The 20,285-nt window shown below is 38.9% G+C and overlaps 1 protein-coding gene across 1 annotated transcript in view; it reads right to left on the bottom strand.

Annotated features, from left to right (window-relative positions):
- Positions 1–20,285, bottom strand: part of LRTM3 (leucine rich repeat transmembrane protein 3) — a 58,106-nt gene that overhangs the window by 6,137 nt on the left and 31,684 nt on the right. Inside the window, exon 4 of the mRNA XM_075562693.1 lies at positions 148–19,625. Within this exon, the coding sequence (XP_075418808.1) occupies positions 148–19,625 (19,478 nt within the window). The remainder of the gene's footprint in view (positions 1–147; positions 19,626–20,285) is intronic.

Genomic DNA, 20,285 nt, shown 5'->3' with positions numbered 1-20,285 from the left:
TCTCTTTTTCTTTAATTTCCCACTGCAATTTATTTGCCTTCGAATCCACATTTGTTGGGAGCATTTTGTTTTTCATTCCTTTTTGGAACGTATTTTCTTCTTTCTGTGTGAGAGAGTGCTCCGAGCCTTTTCCATGATTCAACATACAGATATCAATTGGCTCAGTTGATGCTTCTTCACCTGGATCTGAAAGACCCTGACTCTTTGACGGTGGAAAATAAGGTTGTGTAATTCCTACTGTGTCTTTCTCTTCATTCATTCTCGCGTTCCATTTACGGTAAGATGAAGGAGGTAAGGAAACAAACGTTTTTCTCAGAACCACTCCTGATTTATGTTGGTCGTGCTGAACTTGTTCTCTTACTTCTTTAACGCTCAAAAGTAATGTATTTGTATTAAATATATGCACAAGTGGGGATGGCTTTGATTTCAAAGTTATTAATCTGGAGAGTCTTATACCTTTCCTACTTTCCATTTTTTGTTCATCTTTCCTCTCTCTGTGAGGCACGTGATTTGCTTTTATTACTACATTGTGCAAACTATGACCATTATTTGAATCTGCACAGCTGATCTCCCCCACATCTGATGATCGTTGGGTCTCTAATTGTGAAAGAGAGCATCTTGTATTTGCAAGCAAGCCATTGTCTGCTTTGATTCTTGTATCCACTTTATGGTGAGATGGAAAAGGCATGAAAGGGTGAGTTTTTGTCCTCCTCAGACTGGCTTCTCCTTTTCGTTCTGGCTCCCACTCCACTTTCTTTCTAACACTCCACTGAGATTCTTTTCTCTGAGTCAGCAGACCGGTCTCCATGACTTTGGACACATGTGGAAATGATGATGTCCTTGCTTTGAAAACTCTGTCTTTGTGTAGCATCGGTCCATTCATGGCGACTGTTTTTACTCGGTTCTCTTTTTGTCCTAGATGGTGTCTTCTTTTCTTTGCATGGCTCAAAATGCTACTCTCCACCGAGTCTGCGGATTCTATGCGTCCGGATGCCCATGACTCCTGGAGCTCATGTTGTGGCGAATAGCGTTTCGCTGTGCCTAGCTCACCCTGCTCTTCATTTGCTGTAGCTAGGTTGAGATGAGTTGAAGAAGTTGCAAGAGTACACATTTGGCTAAGGATTACAACTGTTTCACCGTCATTTGCCCATTCTGTTTTCTCGCGCTCTTTGATGGTCAACTGGAGGGTATTTATATTGAGTATTTTGGAAAGGGGTGATTTCTTTGCCCTCAAAGCTATATTGTTTGGATGCACCAGGCCTTTGTCGACAGCAGCATTTACTTGATCTCCTTGTTGCGACATATGTTTCGTTCTGTTTATGTTGTTTAAGGTATCATTCAAAGTTGACGTTGCAAATTTTCGTTTCCCTGCATCTGAGGATTCCATATCACATGAAAGAGAAAATCTTTTTACTCTTGGCTTCTCTTTCTTGCTTTCGACACCTGTGACTAATTTAAAGTGACGTGGAGAAGGTGTTGCCGGAACCTCATTGTGTTCAGTGTTTCTTCCATGTTCATGTCTCATTTTCTCTTTTATGCTCATCTGTCCTTTCGTTTTGGACCCACTCCCTCCAGTGACAGTGGTTACATATAAAAGTGACATTTTTTTTGCCTCGGAGGGTGCACCTTTTGAGTGCATTACATATTCCGTATTTAACGTTTTTCCTCTCTCTTCCCCTTTCTGTGACTTATACTTTGAGGCTGCTGTTTTGACATCATTAGCTCTATCATCCCTCATTGACTTTGCATATGGTATTTTCTCTCCATCAGATGATTTCTGTAACTGTCGTTGAGAAACAGCAGGTCTTGTTATTCTTGGTACATCTTTCTGTCTTTCTCTTATTTTGTCTAACTCATCAGGAGGTAGAAAAGACTTACATGCCTCATTTGTGGTCACAGCTACTTCTTGTTCATTATCATCGTCGTGATTCATTTTCCTTTGCTCTATAATGTTCAACAATAGGCTCTGTGAAAAGGGTTTCTCTACGTTCAAGTCTTTATCATTTGAATATAGTACGTCTTCTGTAGTCAGTAGATGTACTTCACCGGACTCTTTACTAACTACTTTTAAGGGATCTGATGATTTTGTGTGTGGTTTTGCAAGGGCATATTTTTGTGCCTCTATGATATTTTCTTCAATTTTTGTTCTTGTATCTAATTTTACATGAGACGGGAAAGTACTGGCATTATTTATAACCATACTTGTCTGATCTTTAACTTTTTGCATATTTTTCTCTTGCTCTTTAAAGTCCAACTGAAATTCCTGTGAAATTGGTGATTTACTTTTCTTTAAAGGTGTAAGTTTAGCCATTTTTGTTATGTCTTCTTCCTGCCTTACATGTTCTTTGTCCTTCTGTACACTGACTGAGATATCACAAGTAGATGTTTTATAGATTTTTCTTATATGTGATGATTCCATAAAATTTAGTTGTAGAAAAGACCTTGTTTTTATTAGCATGTCTTCTTCATCTTTTATTCGTGTATCTAATTGAGAGCAAGGAAGAGAGATGGAAGCACATTTACTCTGAATCCAAACTTGTTTATCTGTGTGGTCCTCCCCCTGTTGCTCTTTTTCTTTTATGCTCGTTTGTAATTTCTGTGAAATTGAAGACTTTTTTGCTTTCAAAGCTATTTTTTTAGGACATGTTATTTCTTCCAAAGCTATCTCCCCTCTACCTTTGTCTTTCTGTGGCGTAGTCTTTGCTTTTCTAATTTGGCTTAAAAGATCATCAACGGACTGTTTATATATTTTCATTGTGTCTGAGAATTCCTGGAGTGTTAGTGGGGAGCCACCAAACCTTCTTAGTCCTGACATGGTTTCCTTTCCTATAAGCAGTCTTGTGTCTGACTCAGAGAAAGGTGGAAGAGGGATGGAAGCACGATATTTATTCTGAATCCGAATCTGTTTGTCTTTATCCTTCTGCCCGTTCTCTTTTTCCTTGATGTTCAGCGGCAATTTGTGTGAAGGCGAAGACGTCTTTGCCTTCAAATCTATTCCTCTGGGATGTATGTCTTCTTCCAAAGCTATTTCCCATCTCCCTTTGCCTTTCTTGTGCGTGGTCTTTGCTTTCCTAATTTGGCTTAAAAGATCATCAACGGACTCTTCACATATTTTCATTGTGTCTGAGAATTCCTGGAGTGTTAGTGGGGAACCACCAAACCTTCTTAGTCCTGGCATGTTTTCCTTTCCTATAAGCAGTCTTGTGTCTGACTCAGAGAAAGGTGGAAGAGGGATGGAAGCACGATATTTATTCTGATTCTTAATCTGTTTGTCTTTATCCTTCTGCCCGTTCTCTTTTTCCTTGATGTTCAGCGGCAATTTGTATGAAATTGAAAACGTCTTTGCCTTCAAATCTATTCCTCTGGGATGTATGTTTTCTTCCAAAGCTATTTCCCCTCTCCCTTTGCCTTTCTGTGGTGTAGGCTTTGCTTTCCTAATTTGGCTTAAAAGATCGTCAACGGACTGTTTATATATTTTCGTTGTGTCTGAGAATTCCTGCAGTGTTAGTGGGGAACCACCAAACCTTGTTAGTCCTGACATGGTTTCCTTTCCTATAAGCAGTCTTGTGTCTGACTCAGAGAAAGGTGGAAGAGGGATGGAAGCACGATATTTATTCTGATTCCGAATCTGTTTGTCTTTATCCTTCTGCCCGTTCTCTTTTTCCTTGATGTTCAGCGGCAATTTGTGTGAAGGCGAAGACGTCTTTGCCTTCAAATCTATTCCTCTGGGATGTATGTCTTCTTCCAAAGCTATTTCCCCTCTCCCTTTGCCTTTCTGTGGCGTGGTCTTTGCTTTCCTAATTTGGCTCAAAAGATCATTAACGGACTCTTCACGTATTTTCATTGTGTCTGAGAATTCCTGGAGTGTTAGTGGGGAACCACCAAACCTTGCTATCCTTGACATGGTTTCCTTTCCTATAATCAGCCTTGTGTCTGCTGCAGAGCAAGGTGGGAGAGGGATGGAACTATGAGGTTTATTCTCAGTTCCAACTTGTTTATCTTCCTCCATTTTTGTTTCTTTTGCTTTGATGTTCAGTGGCAATTTCTGTGAAATTGAAGGCTTTGCTTTCACAGCTCCTCCTTTGGAATGTGTGACTTCTTCTAGAGCTTGTTTCCCTTTGCCTTCACCTTTCTGTTGTAGATTCCTTGCTTTTCTAATTTGACTTGAAAGATCAACTCGACTTTCATATATCTTCATTGGATTTGATAATTCCTGGAGTGTTAATGGTGAACCACCACATCTTCTTATTCTTTGCAGGTCTTCTCCTTTTATTCCTGGACCCCATTGCAAGAGAGGTGGAGAAAGAATGGATACAGAGGGTTTATTCAGCACCTCATCATAGTCAGCTTTCATTTCCTGCTTTGCTTTTTCTTGTTTATGAAGGTTTGACTCTGTTTCTTTTGCATAAAGTATGTATTTGAACTGTGTCTTCTTTGCCTTCAGATGGATACAGTTGGGGCCCATTATATCTTTTACATTTATTATATTTCTTTTATTTTCCTTTTTCTGTGGCAAAGGTTGCTCTGATTTTGGTCCATTGCTTAAAACGTATTTGTCTGACTTTGCATATGATGCTTCCCTGATATTTGATGTTGCCTGGAATTTTAGTGGTGGAAGTATTCCTGGCTTATCTTTTTCTACTTTTATTCTTGAATCCAAATTAAGATGTGATAGAGATGGTAAAAAATTACACACGTTTGTCGCTCGTATACCTGGTTTACCTATACCTTCCTGCACCTTCCTTTCTTTTGTTTTAATGTTCAATTGCAATAGCAAGTCCCTTTCATTGAGTATGTGTGACACTGGTGAGCCCTCTATTTTCAATATTATCACTTGAGAGTCCATTATCCCTTTCAGATCAGCTTCCTTTACTCTATTTTTCTTCTCTTGCTGGAATATGTTTTTATCTCCTTTTACAATACTTGAGCCAACTCCATCGATTATCTTTTTATTCATTTTGGGGTGAGAAGAAGATATAAAATCACGTGTTTGGGTCACAAGCACATCTGGCTCACCGGTTCTGGGTTTTGTATTTACCATTTCCTCTTTTATGCTCCATTGTTGTTCTGGTCTGTTGCTTGGGGGACCGCAGTCAATGTTACTGAGTCTATGTGAACATGTTGATCCCTTGACCTTAAAAATCCTCCTTTGAGGGCATATTATGTCCTTATCTCCATTTTTAATGTGATCATTCTGATTTGTACGTTTAGGAAAAATAGGTATACATAAATAAGTTTGAGGCAGACATTCTTCATTCTGTGCCTTTTGATTCACATTATGGGATTCCACATTCTTTCGGATTCGTGGCTGAGGTGAGCTACTATTTTTTTGTGAATTCATTGCCTGTGTCCCATCTGGTGAAGTATCTACTTCTGATAATGCTTCCTTCTCCTGAAGCATTAAGTATTGGAGGAGATGGGGATTCCTTTCAGGGTAAGATATACACTCCAGAAAATCCTCGCCTGAATCTGACCGCTGATGCTGCTTTGGCTCTTGTCTTGTTTTACATTTTTCATTACATACACCCCTATCATGCACTTGTTGTACTTCTTCATTGGCCTGAGAAGTTGGATACACAGAATGAATGGTATTAACAGCATCTAATTTTACTTGTTGATTTGGGATATCAATTTCAGGTCGATCTATTTTGGAATGCGATGCAGGCCTTGAAAGAGTCTCACATGGACCTTTTTCTTGCCGCTCTTTCTTTCCTGTAATAAACAAGCCAGGTGGGTCTGCATTTGGAATGCAGCAAGTGACATTAACTATTTCTTCTGATAATTTCTTTACAAGTGGTGCCTGGCTTTGAAGTGTATCCATCAATGAGTGAGAAGCTGGTCTTGGAATAGTATGGTCCATAGTTTCTGGTTGTTCTTTTTCTGTCAAAAGCAAGCCACATTCTTCTGCACCCAAAGTGTGATACACTCCGCTATTGACTTCTGATGTCTTCTTTGCAAATGGCATTGGATTTTGAGCTGTAGCCGTCAATGAGTGAGAAACTGCTTTTGAAATAGTCTGGGGTACAGTTTCCGGTCCTTCTTTTTGTGTCCTGAGCAAGCCAGTTTCGTCTGGACCTAAAGTGTGATACATGACCCCAAGTACTTCTTCCGAGACGCTCAATGCAAATGATGTTTGACTTTGAGGTATAGCCGTCAATGAGTCAGAAGCTGGCTTTGGAATAGTCTGGGATATCGTTTCTGGTTCTTCTTCCTCTGTAATATGCATGCCAGTGTCTTCTGCACCCAAAGGGTGACCAACAGTGCCAGTTCCTTCCTCTGATGCCTTTTTTGCAAAGGGTGTTCGACTTTGAGCGGTAGCCATCAATGGATAAGAAGCTGGCTTTGGAATAGCCTGGGGTACAGTTTCTGGTTGTTCTTCCTTTTCTGCCATAAGCGAGCCAATTTCTTTTGCACTCAAAGTGTGGTATAGGATGCCATCTACTTCTTTTGAAGCCTTTTTTGCAAATGGTGTTTGACTTTGAAATGTATCCACTGAAGAGTTAAAGCTGGGCTTGGAAAAAGTCTGCTCTGTACTTTGGGGTTGCTCCTCTTCCTTTCCAGCATTAAGTAAGTCGATTTGTTCTATATTTGAAGTGGGACACCCTGGACTCTCACCTGCCCGTATTGTCATCTGAGGTTTATCTATTGAAGAGGGCGAAACAAACACTGGACACGTATTGCAGCTCCTGCCTTGCTGACTGACTTCCCTTCCTCTACCATGCAAATAGATTCCTCCAAAATATGAATGTTCATCTACTAGGTTGTCTACTTTGTTTGGTGGTTTCTCTAGCACTGACCTAAAAGCTTTTGAGCTATTTGCTTCTGCTAATATGTCTTCTTCTAGCTTCTCAATAGGAAATTGATGGACCCTGAAAGAGGAAATAGATTCTCCAATATTTTCTCTAGAAAGGCTTGGTTGCTTTGCCCCCACTATGTTTGCAAAGTTCATTTTCTCTCTGTCTGTTTTCAGTGGAATATTGATTAACTTTAATTGTCCTTTTCCCTGCGGATCTACATTTAAATGTACAGAGATGCTAATATTTTCTTTCCTTTTTTTACTTACTCTCGGCTTTAAACGTAGAGGCTCCCAAAGAGGGAAAGGGACAGAGTTCAAAGCTCTTTCAGCAATGCAATCTGGTTTCACTTCTTTCTGCACTCCAGATATCGGTTGTTGAATATCTCGGTTTGTACAAAGATATGTCTGCTCTTTTGAATCTAGCAAGATATCAGTATCCTTTAATCCTTCTCTTTCCAATGGATGGGGACTTTTTCTTTTGTTAAGGGACAGATCTCTTTCCTTAGTCACCTGTTCGGTGTTTTCCAAAGGAAAGGGTTCCTTAATGGGGCAAGTAGCCCACCACAGATTTGTTGTTGGAATACTTTCTTGTTTCAGCCTTTTTTGCTCCCTGTAAGTCTTATGTTGAGATGTATCCATCTCTGTACGAAGCGTATTCTGTGCTTTTGAATTTAACGATATATCTTTGTTCTCTGATCTTGTTCTTCCCCGTGGAGTTGAAAATATATGTTTCTCAATGTCTACATCATCTTCCTTCACTTTAGGCTTAATGGGAACTTCAGCATCTACATTTGCTCTAATTCTTGGGATGTCAACCCAAGTATGATTGATTTCTCTGTCTTGTGATAATAGATCAGGATATGCTTCTCTTTCCAAATCTACTCTTAATTTAAATCGGTTATACTTCTTCATTTTGTTAATCACTAACTGATTTCTGTATTGTAGAAGAAAATATAATAACATATACTGGTGCTTTTCTTTTTGCTTTCTAATGTGTTGATGAGTTTTTATAATATTATTTGACATAATACTCTTACAAGTGGACTCTGAATGCGGCATTTTTCTTTCACACAGTGATTTCTTCACCTCCAGCTGTGGAGGAATGCACAGCTGCTTTTTTGTCTTATGCTTTCCCCTAATTTCCATAAACCCATTAATATGAGACTCTGGAATATATCCAAAGTCACAAGTAGTTTTCACAACTAAACTGGCTACGTTTTTAACTTGCTGGGACTCTTTCTTCTGTTTCTGAATATTATATCTCAGTTCCTTTTTATTCCATTGGGTTTCATATTCTGTCATATTAAGGAGCTGGAAATTAAGTTTTTGCATTGCCTTCATTTTTATCCTTTTGGGACACATGATGCTTTTCGTGGTGCCTTTTCGTCTACCTTTGTGGCTGATTGTTTGAGGAGAAATAAGTCTATTTGTATAAACAGAATCCAGAATCGTCCCTGGACCATGCAACCTGGGCTGTCCCTTTTGCACCTCCAGCCTCCAGTTGAATTCATTTCTACCTCTTTGATTAAATGTGCCAACGTGCTCTGTTCTGTGAGAAAGTTGTGCTCCAACTGGTGAATGTTCTAGAACTGGACTGAAAATCACTTTTGCTTTCATGTCTTCTGTGATTTTGAATTTTTTCTTCTTTCTATGTTCCCCCCTCTTCTTTTCTGTACTGCTTGACATATGGCCTACACTTGGAACATGGGTTTGGTTTGAGATTTTCTTTACCCGCTGATATGAAGGCTTTAAAATAATATCATTTCTTTTCAATTGTCCCTTTGGCTTTTCAGTCTGCCCTTGCTCCTGCATGCAAGAGGACACAGGCATCGGAAGAGTTCCCGTGAAAGGCTCCTTTTGTTGAACCTTTACCTCTGGAGCAAGAACCTGCTGTTCTTTCCAGCTTGACAGGCTGTCAGCCAACTTCAACGCTTTCTTCCTCTGTGGAATTGAGAAGTTGAAATCTTGTTTTGTTCTGACTTTTATTGTGTCTGTTAAGTGAAGAGGAGTCGATTCCAGACAGGTTTCAGGAGACGTTTCTGGTTTTTGCATTTCTTGCTTCAGGAAAGAATTCTGCTGTTGTGCCTCTTGTGGTTTAAGGAAGGCGCTTCTTCCCTGTCTACCATGGATATCAGGTGCCATGTAATCAGATGCTCCTTGCTGTAAAGTTGGTTCTGAGCATATCTTTCTCTGAGAAGCTACGTGGAATCTGACACGATGATACCTCTTCCATTGTTGTAAGATAATCCTCGACTGTTGCTTATATTGTTGGGACATGTCTACTATAATGCTTTGTTGTTTTTGCTCTCTCGTGTACTGTTTGAGATTTTTATTATTGTTGGATTTGTTGATAGATCCTGGAGATAATGTTTGCCTTTCCTTTAGTGGGTTCTCTAGTTTTAGCTGTGGAACAAAGAGTATCTCTCCTTTAGGCTTGTCTTTCTTTATTTTCATTTCTCCTGTGCGTTTTTGAATGTGAGAACTAAGGGATCCACAATCGTAAACAGCTCTGATAACGAAATCTGTAATATTTTCACAAATTAATTTCTCCTGTTTAATACCACGTCTCATTTCTTTCTGTTTGTTTCTAGTACCATACTTATTAATACTGAGCAGCTGGGAAACTGGTGCTTTCTTTGTCTTCAATTTTACTTGTTTGACATGAAGAGTGTTTTCCCGTATCTTTATGCTTGCCTTAACTTTATGCTTCTTAATTTCAGGTATAAGTAATTGGGCATAAACAGAACTGCAGATATTTTCTGAGGCACATGGCCCTTGCTGTTTCTTGTGCATGGCAGCATGACTGTACCCCTCGAATTCTTTTCTCTCTCTGTGCCGTAAATTGATGAATGATTGCTTTGTCTTTGAAGACTGCACCTGTGGATTTGCTATTGTTTTCCAATTTGCTGTTTCAAATTTTTTCTTTTGCATTTCAGTCTGAATTTGGCACACCTTAGAGAAAAACAGAGACTCTGGCCTAATCACTCCTACAACTTCTATCTTTGTTTCGTGCCCTGTTAAACTGATTTCAGTTTTCCATGAGGATGTGTCCTTGGGGTGAACTGTGCTCACTAAGGGTACTTCGAATTTGAAAGGACCAGGTTCTCTCATTTGATCGTCGCCAAACCTAAATGGCTGCCTAGACTGTGCATCTGTTCTAAACAGCACCTGTTGTTCACACACCTTGTTCTCTCTAGCTTTGGCTTTATTTGAGGCCATTTTCTTATCAGAAGGTTCGGTACATATATCCCATGTATGAGGTGACTGCTCCATTCCTATGTGTGGTGAAATATACATAGAAGGACGTAAAGAAATTACCTTTGCATTGAATACGGTTCTCTCTTTTTCGCCTTTTATCTTCTGGGGCTTATAGTTTTGTTCCCGATTCTTATTAATGCGCAGGACAGCTTTAAGTGATTGCTCTACCGTCAAAGCTATACCCTTGGGACTTGGAGTTGACATGCCAACTCTTTCTAAATGTTTTTCTGGACACCCTCTGTACATATGATTTTTGGTTTGGAAAGAGTCACTTAAAATGACACCTTTTGATGTGCCAGAATCTGGTTCCGTTAGGAGGTTAGCATTTATCCTGCAGGTTTTGGCATACACTGCACCTATTTCTATGAGATATTCTTGTTTCTCTTCCTCGCATATTCCATCATACAGTTTTGTTTCCTTTAAACTGTTTGCAGCTTCCCCCTTCCCAGTGGAATCTGAGTGCCCTGAAATCCCTTCAACAGGTGACTCCACTTGTGGTAGCTGTAGATGACGAAATCTAAGTACACTTGTATCTGTCTCTGTGTTGACTATGCTTTGTTCTTTATTGGCGTAGATATCTGGTGTGAAGTAAATAGTATTTAGAAATGTAGCAGTCACACTTTTACTTTGAAACTTCCCTTTTATCTTGTTTCTTAAGTTAAATCCAAACTTATACTGCTGTTTTGTAGCAAACTGCCGATTGATTTTAAGTATCTGTGAAGTTGGTGGTTTCCTTTCCTTCCTAGTTAGGCATTTGGAATTCAGTAATATTTTCTTTTCTGAAAGGTGTACTGGGTCTATATGGGCTCTACAGTCATTTGAAACAGGTGCGAGAACACCTACAGGCTCCAAGAAAGCGGTTGCTAAATGTTCCACTAACTCTGTCTCGTCTGCTGCAATATCTCTTCCCAGGGCTTTTCGGAGTGTTCTAGAAGGATCCACATCCCTCTCTGTTGTATCAAATGAGAGTTCATCAAGCCTTACTTTGGGGGGAAGAATCTTAGCACTGTCAGGAACCGGTATTCCTTCTTGTGTCTGGTGGTCTTCCTGCTTTTTCTTGACTTGAAGTAGATTCATTATATGGCAAGAAGTGAAATCTGAAATAATTTCTGGAAATGATGCTTGTTGCTGTGTATCTTGCTCTCTCACAAGGACATCCCAAACATTTCTTCTTTGGGAACGAAACATTTCCTTTTTAGATTTGACCCGTCCAGGAATTTTGTTTTGGAATGTATCAGACTTGAATGAGCGTCCATCAGGTAAACTTTCTTTTAGTGGAATTTCTTGGTACTCTAATGCTTTTTTAATTTTATCTCTTGAGGATCTTCTCTTCTTTCTAGAATATGTAGCCCATGCTTTCCTGTTATCTGATTTTTCTTGCTCTATTTGTGGGAGATTGATTGTTTGCCTTAGCATGTCCATTTCTGCTTTAAATTTCTTATCCATTTCAGTGTCAGCTGGACCAGCCATAAAAAGACAACTTGCATTCAGAAATACATCTGCCTCATGTTGATCTTGTAAGTTCCAATTCATGTTGTAATTACACTTATGGCTTGGAAAACTCTGGTGTGTGTTAGAAAATAATTGTGGACTCTGTAACTTCTTCACGTTTGTAGTTAAATATTTGCAATCCATAGTTATTTTCTTGCCCTTTGGCTTTACTGTACTTCTCTGCTTTTTATTAATAGACATAGATAAAGCAAAATGCTCCACTACGGTTTCTGATAAAGCTTTTTGAAACCCTGCCTTTTCTCCTAAAATTGGATTGTCCATATTCCTCCCAGGGCTTTCATCAAAAGCAGCACCACATTCTGTTTTGCCCACAAAAAGTCCTCCCTTCGCTGATTTCTCCTGTTTGGGAGATGAACTCTTTGGATTTTCTCTACCTTTTGTGGGCTTTTGTTCTTGGATGCTTTCTTTCACAATGTCCATTTTTAATGAAGATTGACTCTGATGCACGAATGCCTCTTTGTTCTTTTTATCTTGCAGATTAGTTTCTGTTATGATTACTGACATGTCCTTCTTCTCAAAAGAATCTGTAGGCCAGGCTTCCTCTTCATCTGATGACTTATTTTGTGCTGGCTGATTATCACTGAATACATTGACTCCAGGAAAGTCTGTGTGTGCTTTTGAGACATTAATCATTTTCATATCAGGTGACGCACACACAGGAAGATGAGTGGCACTGAGTAACACTTCTCCCACTCTTCCATTCTGTTGCCTTTTTTTCATTTTGTTCTTAAAGTTGTGTTTCTTTTTCTTTTTAGGATCTACTGTATGGCTCACTGTGATATTGATGAACTGTGAAACTGGTAGTTTCTTTGCCTTCAACATCATGTGCTTGAGACTCATCCTCCCTTTCCTCGTCACAAACTCTGCATATCTCTGGCTTTTACCTTCAGATGAGAAATTAAATTTTTTTAGAGTTGTTGATAATGGGTATTTCTTATCTAATGCTCTTTTCTCAAAAAGAGGGCTCTCCCACTTCCTTCTAGGAGTTGAATTCCAAGGAGTGTCACATAGTGGTAAGCCAATCTTTGATTTCTTTGCTTTGGGAAATGGAGTCTTCACATCTACCGTACATTTTATTCCTTCTTGTGTGTGGAGCGCTTGCTTCATGTGTCTCAAAATAGGCCCCAGTACAGCTTTTCTATCATCTGTTTCTTGCTTCGTCTTTTGCCCTGTACAAAGCAAACTCTGGGTCTTCCTGTATTCTGAACTATTTAGTTCAGATTTTGGTTTGCCAGTATCTTTCCCTTGACATGAACAAAATTGGAAGTATGTGACTGGATCTTCTACCATTGCTTTAAAGTTCTCGCCCTCTTCGTACTGTATGCTCCTTTTCAGTGGGCTGCTTGCTGTACTTTGCAGATCAGTCATATTGACCTTCCATGTTTCCATATTATGTGGTGACTCCTCTCTTTCTGGATGGATAGAATAGTATGTTTTTACTTTTGTTTTGTCTGTCTCTACTTTTGGTCTTGTATGCATTTCAGCATCTACATTTGTCTTGCTTGCATCTGGTGTGAAAGACAATGAGTGAGATATATTATTTTGTTGCATGTCTTTTATGTTGGGTTTAAAATTGTGTTCTCGTTCCTTCCTGTGGTATAAATTAACATGCTTGGTGATATTAAGCACTTTTGAACACAGAAACTTCTTTGATTTCATAGTTACATTTTTGGGACTCATAATGCCTTTCCTTTCTGGGCATTTTAATGCATTTTTTGGCCTTTTAGAATCAGATAAAAGAGAAATCATGCTCATCATTAGCAAATCTCTTTGCAACTCTTGAGTTTTCTTCCTTCCAGTGGCTTCATCATATGGCTCTCCAGCCACCAAATTCCCTGATTTGGGATGTAGATTATTTTTATCAGATGTGCATTTTACCACTTTCTGAGTTATTGTGGTTTCTTCTCCTTCCTTGGGTTGTAGGAAAATGGAATTACTACCACTCAGCTTCCTTGTAGGATTTCCATTAAATGTAGTACTATACTCTGTTTTATCAATTAAAAGCTTGTCAATCATTGCGTTAGCTGCTTTTGGCCAGCAAACCTTCCCACCTCTGGTCAGTTGCATGTTTTTTGGAGCTGGTAAGTTCTTCTTTAGCTTTTCAATCTGAAATGGAGTCATACTAGAAGAACAAATCGTGTCGAATACGTTTTCTGAGGCAAGTGCTTGTTGCTGTGCTTCTTTCTCTGTAATAAATATATTTTGTTCTTCTCCACTTCCCGTATTTTTCAAGTACTGTAGACTTACTTTTAATAAAATATCAACATCTAAAGACTCTGGGGAAGCTTCTTGCAAATTATTGAACCCTGCTTTTTCCCCATGAGGACAGTACAGCTCCCCTGCATGGCTTCCATCAGTTGGGGCGTCACCGTTTCTCATATCATGGAAGACTTCACCAATTTTGAGTGATTCTTCTGACTCTAGAGGAGGAAGTGTCGACCTCATTGTACATGTTGTGTCCTTTTGTTTTGGGAGACTTTTCTTTGGCTTCTCATACCGAATTGGATCTGAAGGATGTATCTGTTCTGGTACATCTTGCTCTGTAACAAACAAAATTCTCCTACTTCCTTGTTTTTCTGATTCATGAAGCTCAAGTCCCCTCCCCTTACCTGAAGAGAATATGAAATGTTGACTGTACTGTGGAATTACTTTTAACAATGCCTCATGTTCACTTTCTTCTTCTTTTTCTCCTGCTCCTCCATTCCAAACATGGGTTTTTTTGGTATCATCTGAAGTAATATTCCCTTCATGTGCAGATCGTTCTTGCTTTACTTGTTCAGAACTGGGCTTTACTCCTGGTGTGATTTTTTCTCTTTCAGTTTTGCTGTGCATTATAATGTCAGATCTAATAATAGTAAAAGGGCATACTGAATTCTCTGTTTGTTTATCTTGATGCATCTCTGTCACTTTGGTGGCCAAAGTACATTTTACTTCTTTTCGATGTTTGGAACTAGCTCCACCCTTGATGTTAAACATGCGTGAATCTGATGATCTCGTTGCCTTCATAATGTCACATTTAAAATTCTTTGAAGTTTTTATGCCTGACAATTGCTTGAATTGTTGCCACCTTGAGGATGAAGATAACTCGGGCATATAGACGTCAAAAGTCTCCCTCTTTTCCTTTTCAATATCACCACCCTGTTCCTTTTGATGGTTGCCATCAGATAGGGCACCACATTCCCTTGTGGAAAATATGATCTCATCAATCTTTGACTCCCCTGACTTTAAAAGTGAAAGACTAGTAAATTTCTCTTGCTTTTCAAATGGAAACTGATTCACTATAGGGCATGAAGCAGAATCCAAAGTAGTTTGTGTAAAGGGTGTTTTTGGTGGTACCTGAATATTAATATTTCCTATTTGGCTTGGCTCCTCATTTGATTTGCCAAGGTCAAAATCCATCTTCTGATATTCACTGAACCTGGAATATTGAGTCTTTGGGGCTGGTAAAGCTCCTTGGTTTCCCTCTTCCTTTTCATAATTCACCCTGCTGGATGCACCATGCATGTGAATAGATCCTGGGGGCCATTCTTTACTTTCATGTGGTGCTGCATCTTGGATCGGCTGCACCTGACCAAGTCTTGTGGTCTGTATAAGGTGGAGATCTGTCTCATTCAAGCTGTGACTTGTTTTGATGGTGGGCAAAATAGGCACCATGGAATGAATGGTATCCACATGTCCATTTGCTATATTTTTACATCTTGGTGGCCCTTTCCACTTCATGTACAAATGGCATCGCTTGCTATATCGTCCATTAAACATATTGGGCATTGGTGGCTGTTTTGCCTTCATTCTTGCACACTTGGAACTCATGGTTTGCTTGTTTGCTAATGTGTTTTTCTGTCTTTTAGATTCAGAAACAAAAGATGTATTGGAATCAGAAGACTGCAGGGGTGTCTGTTCTGAATCTTTTGGTAACTCAGAATTTTCTTCCACAAAAAAGGACTCTAATTCCCCTTTAGGGTTTCTACTTGATGGCAAGCCATACTCTGCTGTAGTGGTCAAAAGTCTGTTGAGTGGCATGTCTCCCACTTTTGGAAGTGGAGCTTTTGTTGCTGCAGAGACTCCGATGTTATGTTCTGGTTTGTCACTTTTCTGTAGTGACTTAAGTTCTCTGGAGTCCTCTGAAACTTCCCTGGGGCTAGCCTCTAAAACCATTTGTGGAAAAAATGATTGATGATGCACATTTCGTCCTTCAATAGACTGTTTCTGTGTAAAATAACTGTTTGACTTTGGTTCTACCCTGCTATGCATGGGACCGCAAATGGTATTGAGACACTCATCTATCAATCCTTTAGCTTGACTTATCTTTCTAGCTTTGATCTTAAAGTTGGATCCTGAGGCCTTGCTATGGCTAAAGTTATGAGATGCTATGATAGTAAATATTTTTGAAATCGATGATCTTGTTGCCTTTGTAGTTATATATCTGGGCTTCTCCGTACTTTTTGTGTATGCTAATCTTATTTCGCGTTTAGAATGAGATAAAGCAAGTATGCAAGAATTCAAAGTCACCGGGCAAGTTTCTGGTAAAACTTTTGCCAATTTTCTTTTTTCTTCAATATTGTCACTTATTTCCATTGTAGAACTTCCAGTATCTGGAGTACCAGTCTGTCTTACTTGGTTAAAAGGGTCTCCAGTCAGTGACTTTCCGGATGCCAAAGGAAGCATCTTAGAATCCTTAGTGCATTTTACTTCAGTTGGTGGTGTTAGGCTTTTCTGTATATTCTCCCTGGGAAATGGATTCATTAAAGGGGAGAGATTAAATTCCAGAGTCCTTTCTATGAATGGCATTTTTGGTTTTATTTCTCTTTCTGTGCTAAGTTCATTCACTGGGTTTGCATTGACTCTGAGATGACAGCTATCACGCGGCTCTGCTTTCGGTAGCCCTTCTTTGTTCACGTCAATTTGAAAATTAGTTTTTAGCTTGTATCCAGTGGCAATTCCCTTACTAATGGAATAGGAAGACATTTCTTCTCTTTTTATTTGTAACTTCCCTTGCTTTCGTTTGGTATGATTAGGATTCTCTGCCTTTAATGTGCTATTAGGCTCAATAGTCATGTCAGGGCAAAGAACATTCGGAAACACATCTGCCATAATTTTACCTTGTAGGATTTGCTTGATTATATGTTTAAAGTAAAATCCTACTTTCTTTCTATGATTGGGAGTACCGTGTCCATTGATATATGGTATTAGCGAGATTGCTGGCTTCTTGACTTTCATAATTATGTATTTGTGACTGGGTCCAACTTTTGATAATTTTCCCCTGAATTTTGGCCTTTTAAAACCTGGTAAAGTATGCACCTGGGTAATAAAAGTCTCCAGCGCAACTTCAGCAAAGACTCTGCCTAAATTTTCCCTTTTTTGTTCAACATGATCATCTGGTGACTTTTTAGGGTTTCCAACAAGTGGGACACCACATTCTGTTGCTTCGTTTAAAAGTTCACCAACTGGTGAATTCTCTGGCAGTGATCGTAGGTTCTTTGCATTTGCAGTATAGTCTCTGTCTGTGTTACTGTTTCTGCTTTGCTTCAGCTTCTCAACTTGAAAAGCATCCATTGTGAGGTATGGCGCATCCATAAAAGGTGTTTGTGTTTGTACTGCTTGCTCTTTGTATTGAGTTTTTCTATTTTCTAAACAGCCCTGTTCCATTTCAGATTTGACATTTGGGGACCGCTGCGTTAGATGTGTGTTTACTTTGTTATCTCGTGTCAACTGTGGATTTGCTTTCTGTAACGCTTCTTGTTGCTCTTCCCCTGTGACATACTGTGGATGTTGCAAACTATCTCTGATATAGTCCTCCTCGATGTATTTGGTGTTATATAGCTTCTCATTATCTGCTAATTTCTTTTGCCCTGTTGCTGAGAGACTTGGTGTATCTGTCTTAGATGTTATTCTGCTGTGCATCTCCAAATCAGATGGTTCAGAAATGGTAGTGTAAGCAGCTTTCGGAATTCTATCTGATATTTTCTCTCTCTGCATATTTTTAATATTGTTTCTAGAGTTACATTCCATTTCCTCACCTGGACTTAGATGATCATAGTCTGTGGTACTAGGTATTGATGGGTTTTTTTCCTTCAAAATTACACTTTGTTTATTTCCTTGAATTTTTATGCCTGCTAATTTGTCGCTGCTTTTATGATTTTTGAGTCTTAGTGAAACGAGCAGATTGATATCAGAAGTCTCCACCACAATTTCAAGATCTTTTTGCTCTTGTGTGTTTTCCTTTGGAAAGCCCCTTTGGAATTTTGATGTACTTGTTCGGTGTTGCTCTCCATTTGAAAGTTGAATATGGCAATGATCTGTATTTTTAAGGTCTTCCCATATTTCCATGCTTCCGTTCGAATCCATTTGGGGCGATAAACCAAATTTCTGCATAGGCTCAGCGACTTCTTCTAAAGGTGCTTCATGCTTTGGGGTATGCAGATCAAATGCTGTTCTACTAGTTGAAGCCCCAAACTCTGTACCACCAATCGGATCTTTAAGAGACTCCTTATTCTTCCAGCTTGTTTCTGTTAATGAATACTTGCTTGTGTTTAATTCGTGAGTGTTGACCTTGGAAGCCTGTGTGAGCTTGGACAGAACTGCTGATGAGATGTTTCCTGGTCTTTTCTTTTCTGTGCCAAGCTGCTTTCCATTGTCAATGGTGCCTGCGGTGCTTCTGTCCTCAACAGAACCTGCATTTACTTTCTCTTTGTCCAGTGATTTATTTTGCTTCCAGAGAAAATGTCTTTGTTTGAGTATATTTGGTGTGGTTCTCATTGCTTTTTCTCGGAGACATTTTTTAATGTAATGGGGGGCAACCTTGGAAACACAAGTAAGATGTAAAACTCTGTCTGATACATCTTCAGTATGATGCAATGCCTTCATCTCAGTGTTAGTTTTGCTTCCTAACTCCTTGTTACATTTTGAAGTGTGAGAGGCTGTGATTTGAAGTACCCATGAAATTGGTGTTTTCTTTGCCTTTAGAGATGTAGCTTGGGGACTGAGTTTACTTCTAGTTTCTAAGGGCTTTCTTTTGTTTTTATGTGTTTTTATAGTAGGTTTAAGAGTCACTGTACTATATGCAGAATCCTGGGTTGATTTTGATGAAGGAGTTTGTCCCTTTGGTTGTGGTATCTCAGCAGCAACTGAGCTTGGACTTTGAGTTAAAACTAGAACTTCAGCATTCTCAAGAGGGGCATTTTGCCCCGGGATTATGTATTTATTCTTGCTTGAATCTTCACACCACATATAATAATGAGCCCCCTCTAAATGTTTATCAGACTCCAGGCTCTTGAGTGAATCTTGATTCTTTACAGAATATGAGATGCTGACCAAACCTTGGTGGCTATCCATACTTTGGGTCTGAAAAGAGCATTGTGTGCTGCAGGAAAATGATTTTCTCATCAAATTTTGAGGCTGAGCAAAGGATCTGACGTTGATAGAAGACTGACTGCTGGTTAGTTGTTGGTTCTGAATAAACTGTTGGGCTTGGTTATGAACATTTTGCCCTAAAAATGAATCTTGTGCCTGAGCAGAAATAACCATTCCAACAGAATGCTGATTCTCAATCAAGGAATCTTTAGATCTTGAATATAGAGAAATAGATTCACTCTCTATAGAAATTTGACTGTTCGCATTTTCTTCCAGATGTCTAACTTGTTCTCTGGAAAGATGTAAGTGGACAGAAGAGCATGGTGTCACATCTAAATATTCATTTTCTAGAGTTAATCTAGACGTTCTTGAGAAGTTGAGATCAGAAGGTGTTACTTTTTTATTCTTGTCGGTTTTCATCATTGAAAATAATTGCTTTGGTGAAAATTGTAGTTTTTCATATTCATCTTTTAGAAATTGTCTAGGGCTTTGAAAATATTCTTTTACTCTCGAACCGGATACTGACAAAGATGAGGTAGTCTCAAATAATGACGGCATATGGTTTTCACTAAAGTGACTTACTAGATATTCACTTTCACTGCTACTTGACCATATGATTTCATCTGATGAAGGAATTCCACCACTAAATCTTCCTCCATTCGCTTCAGATGTAAGTGTAGTAATTGTTCTTCCTGAAAAGGTATTAACTCTGAAATACAAGATAAACAGTGATTATTGTTTAAGGCATATTTATGGTAAGAAATCTCTTCTTGATTGAAGAGGGCCTAGGATAAATCAGAAAACTACTATCTGAATTACAAAAGGATTCAATATCTAGTGCCTTTCATTTAATAAGTCAAATAAAGCAAATTATTTACATATTTTAGAGAATTATGTCCTATCTACCTTAAAAACCTCTCTACAAGTAATAAAATCCAAATTACAGAATAACACTGTAGTATTTAACAGGAAATAGCTTATTTTGTTCTATATGAGTGTGTAAAATAATGAAAATATTTTTATTCAAATTTTATCAGTACAACATAACAATGCCCATTTCTATAACTGGCACTTTTCACTTATGTCCAAATTATTTTAACCAACACTTTCCTTCTTTTTTTTTCATTAAACAATTTTTTCGCACTTTACTTCTTGGTGAGCTAAACACCGTACATTTTAGGGCAGTGCAATTCAAAATGTGCGCCTTAGTCAAAAACCATCAGTATCTGTGTTAGTCTGGGTACTTTAAAGAAACGAGTTTTATATAAAGGGTAAGTGCACATCAAGAAAACATCCCAACCCAGTGCTGCCCAAGCCCACAAGTCCAACATTATTAGCCCATATATCTGACACCAATGCACAAGTCCTC

The sequence above is a fragment of the Tenrec ecaudatus genome, chromosome 11 (genome assembly GCF_050624435.1).
Source record: "Tenrec ecaudatus isolate mTenEca1 chromosome 11, mTenEca1.hap1, whole genome shotgun sequence".
NCBI classification, from domain to species: Eukaryota; Metazoa; Chordata; class Mammalia; order Afrosoricida; family Tenrecidae; genus Tenrec; species Tenrec ecaudatus.
The sequence above is the reverse complement of the archived record's forward strand: the minus strand, read 5'-3'. Positions and strand labels throughout refer to the sequence as shown.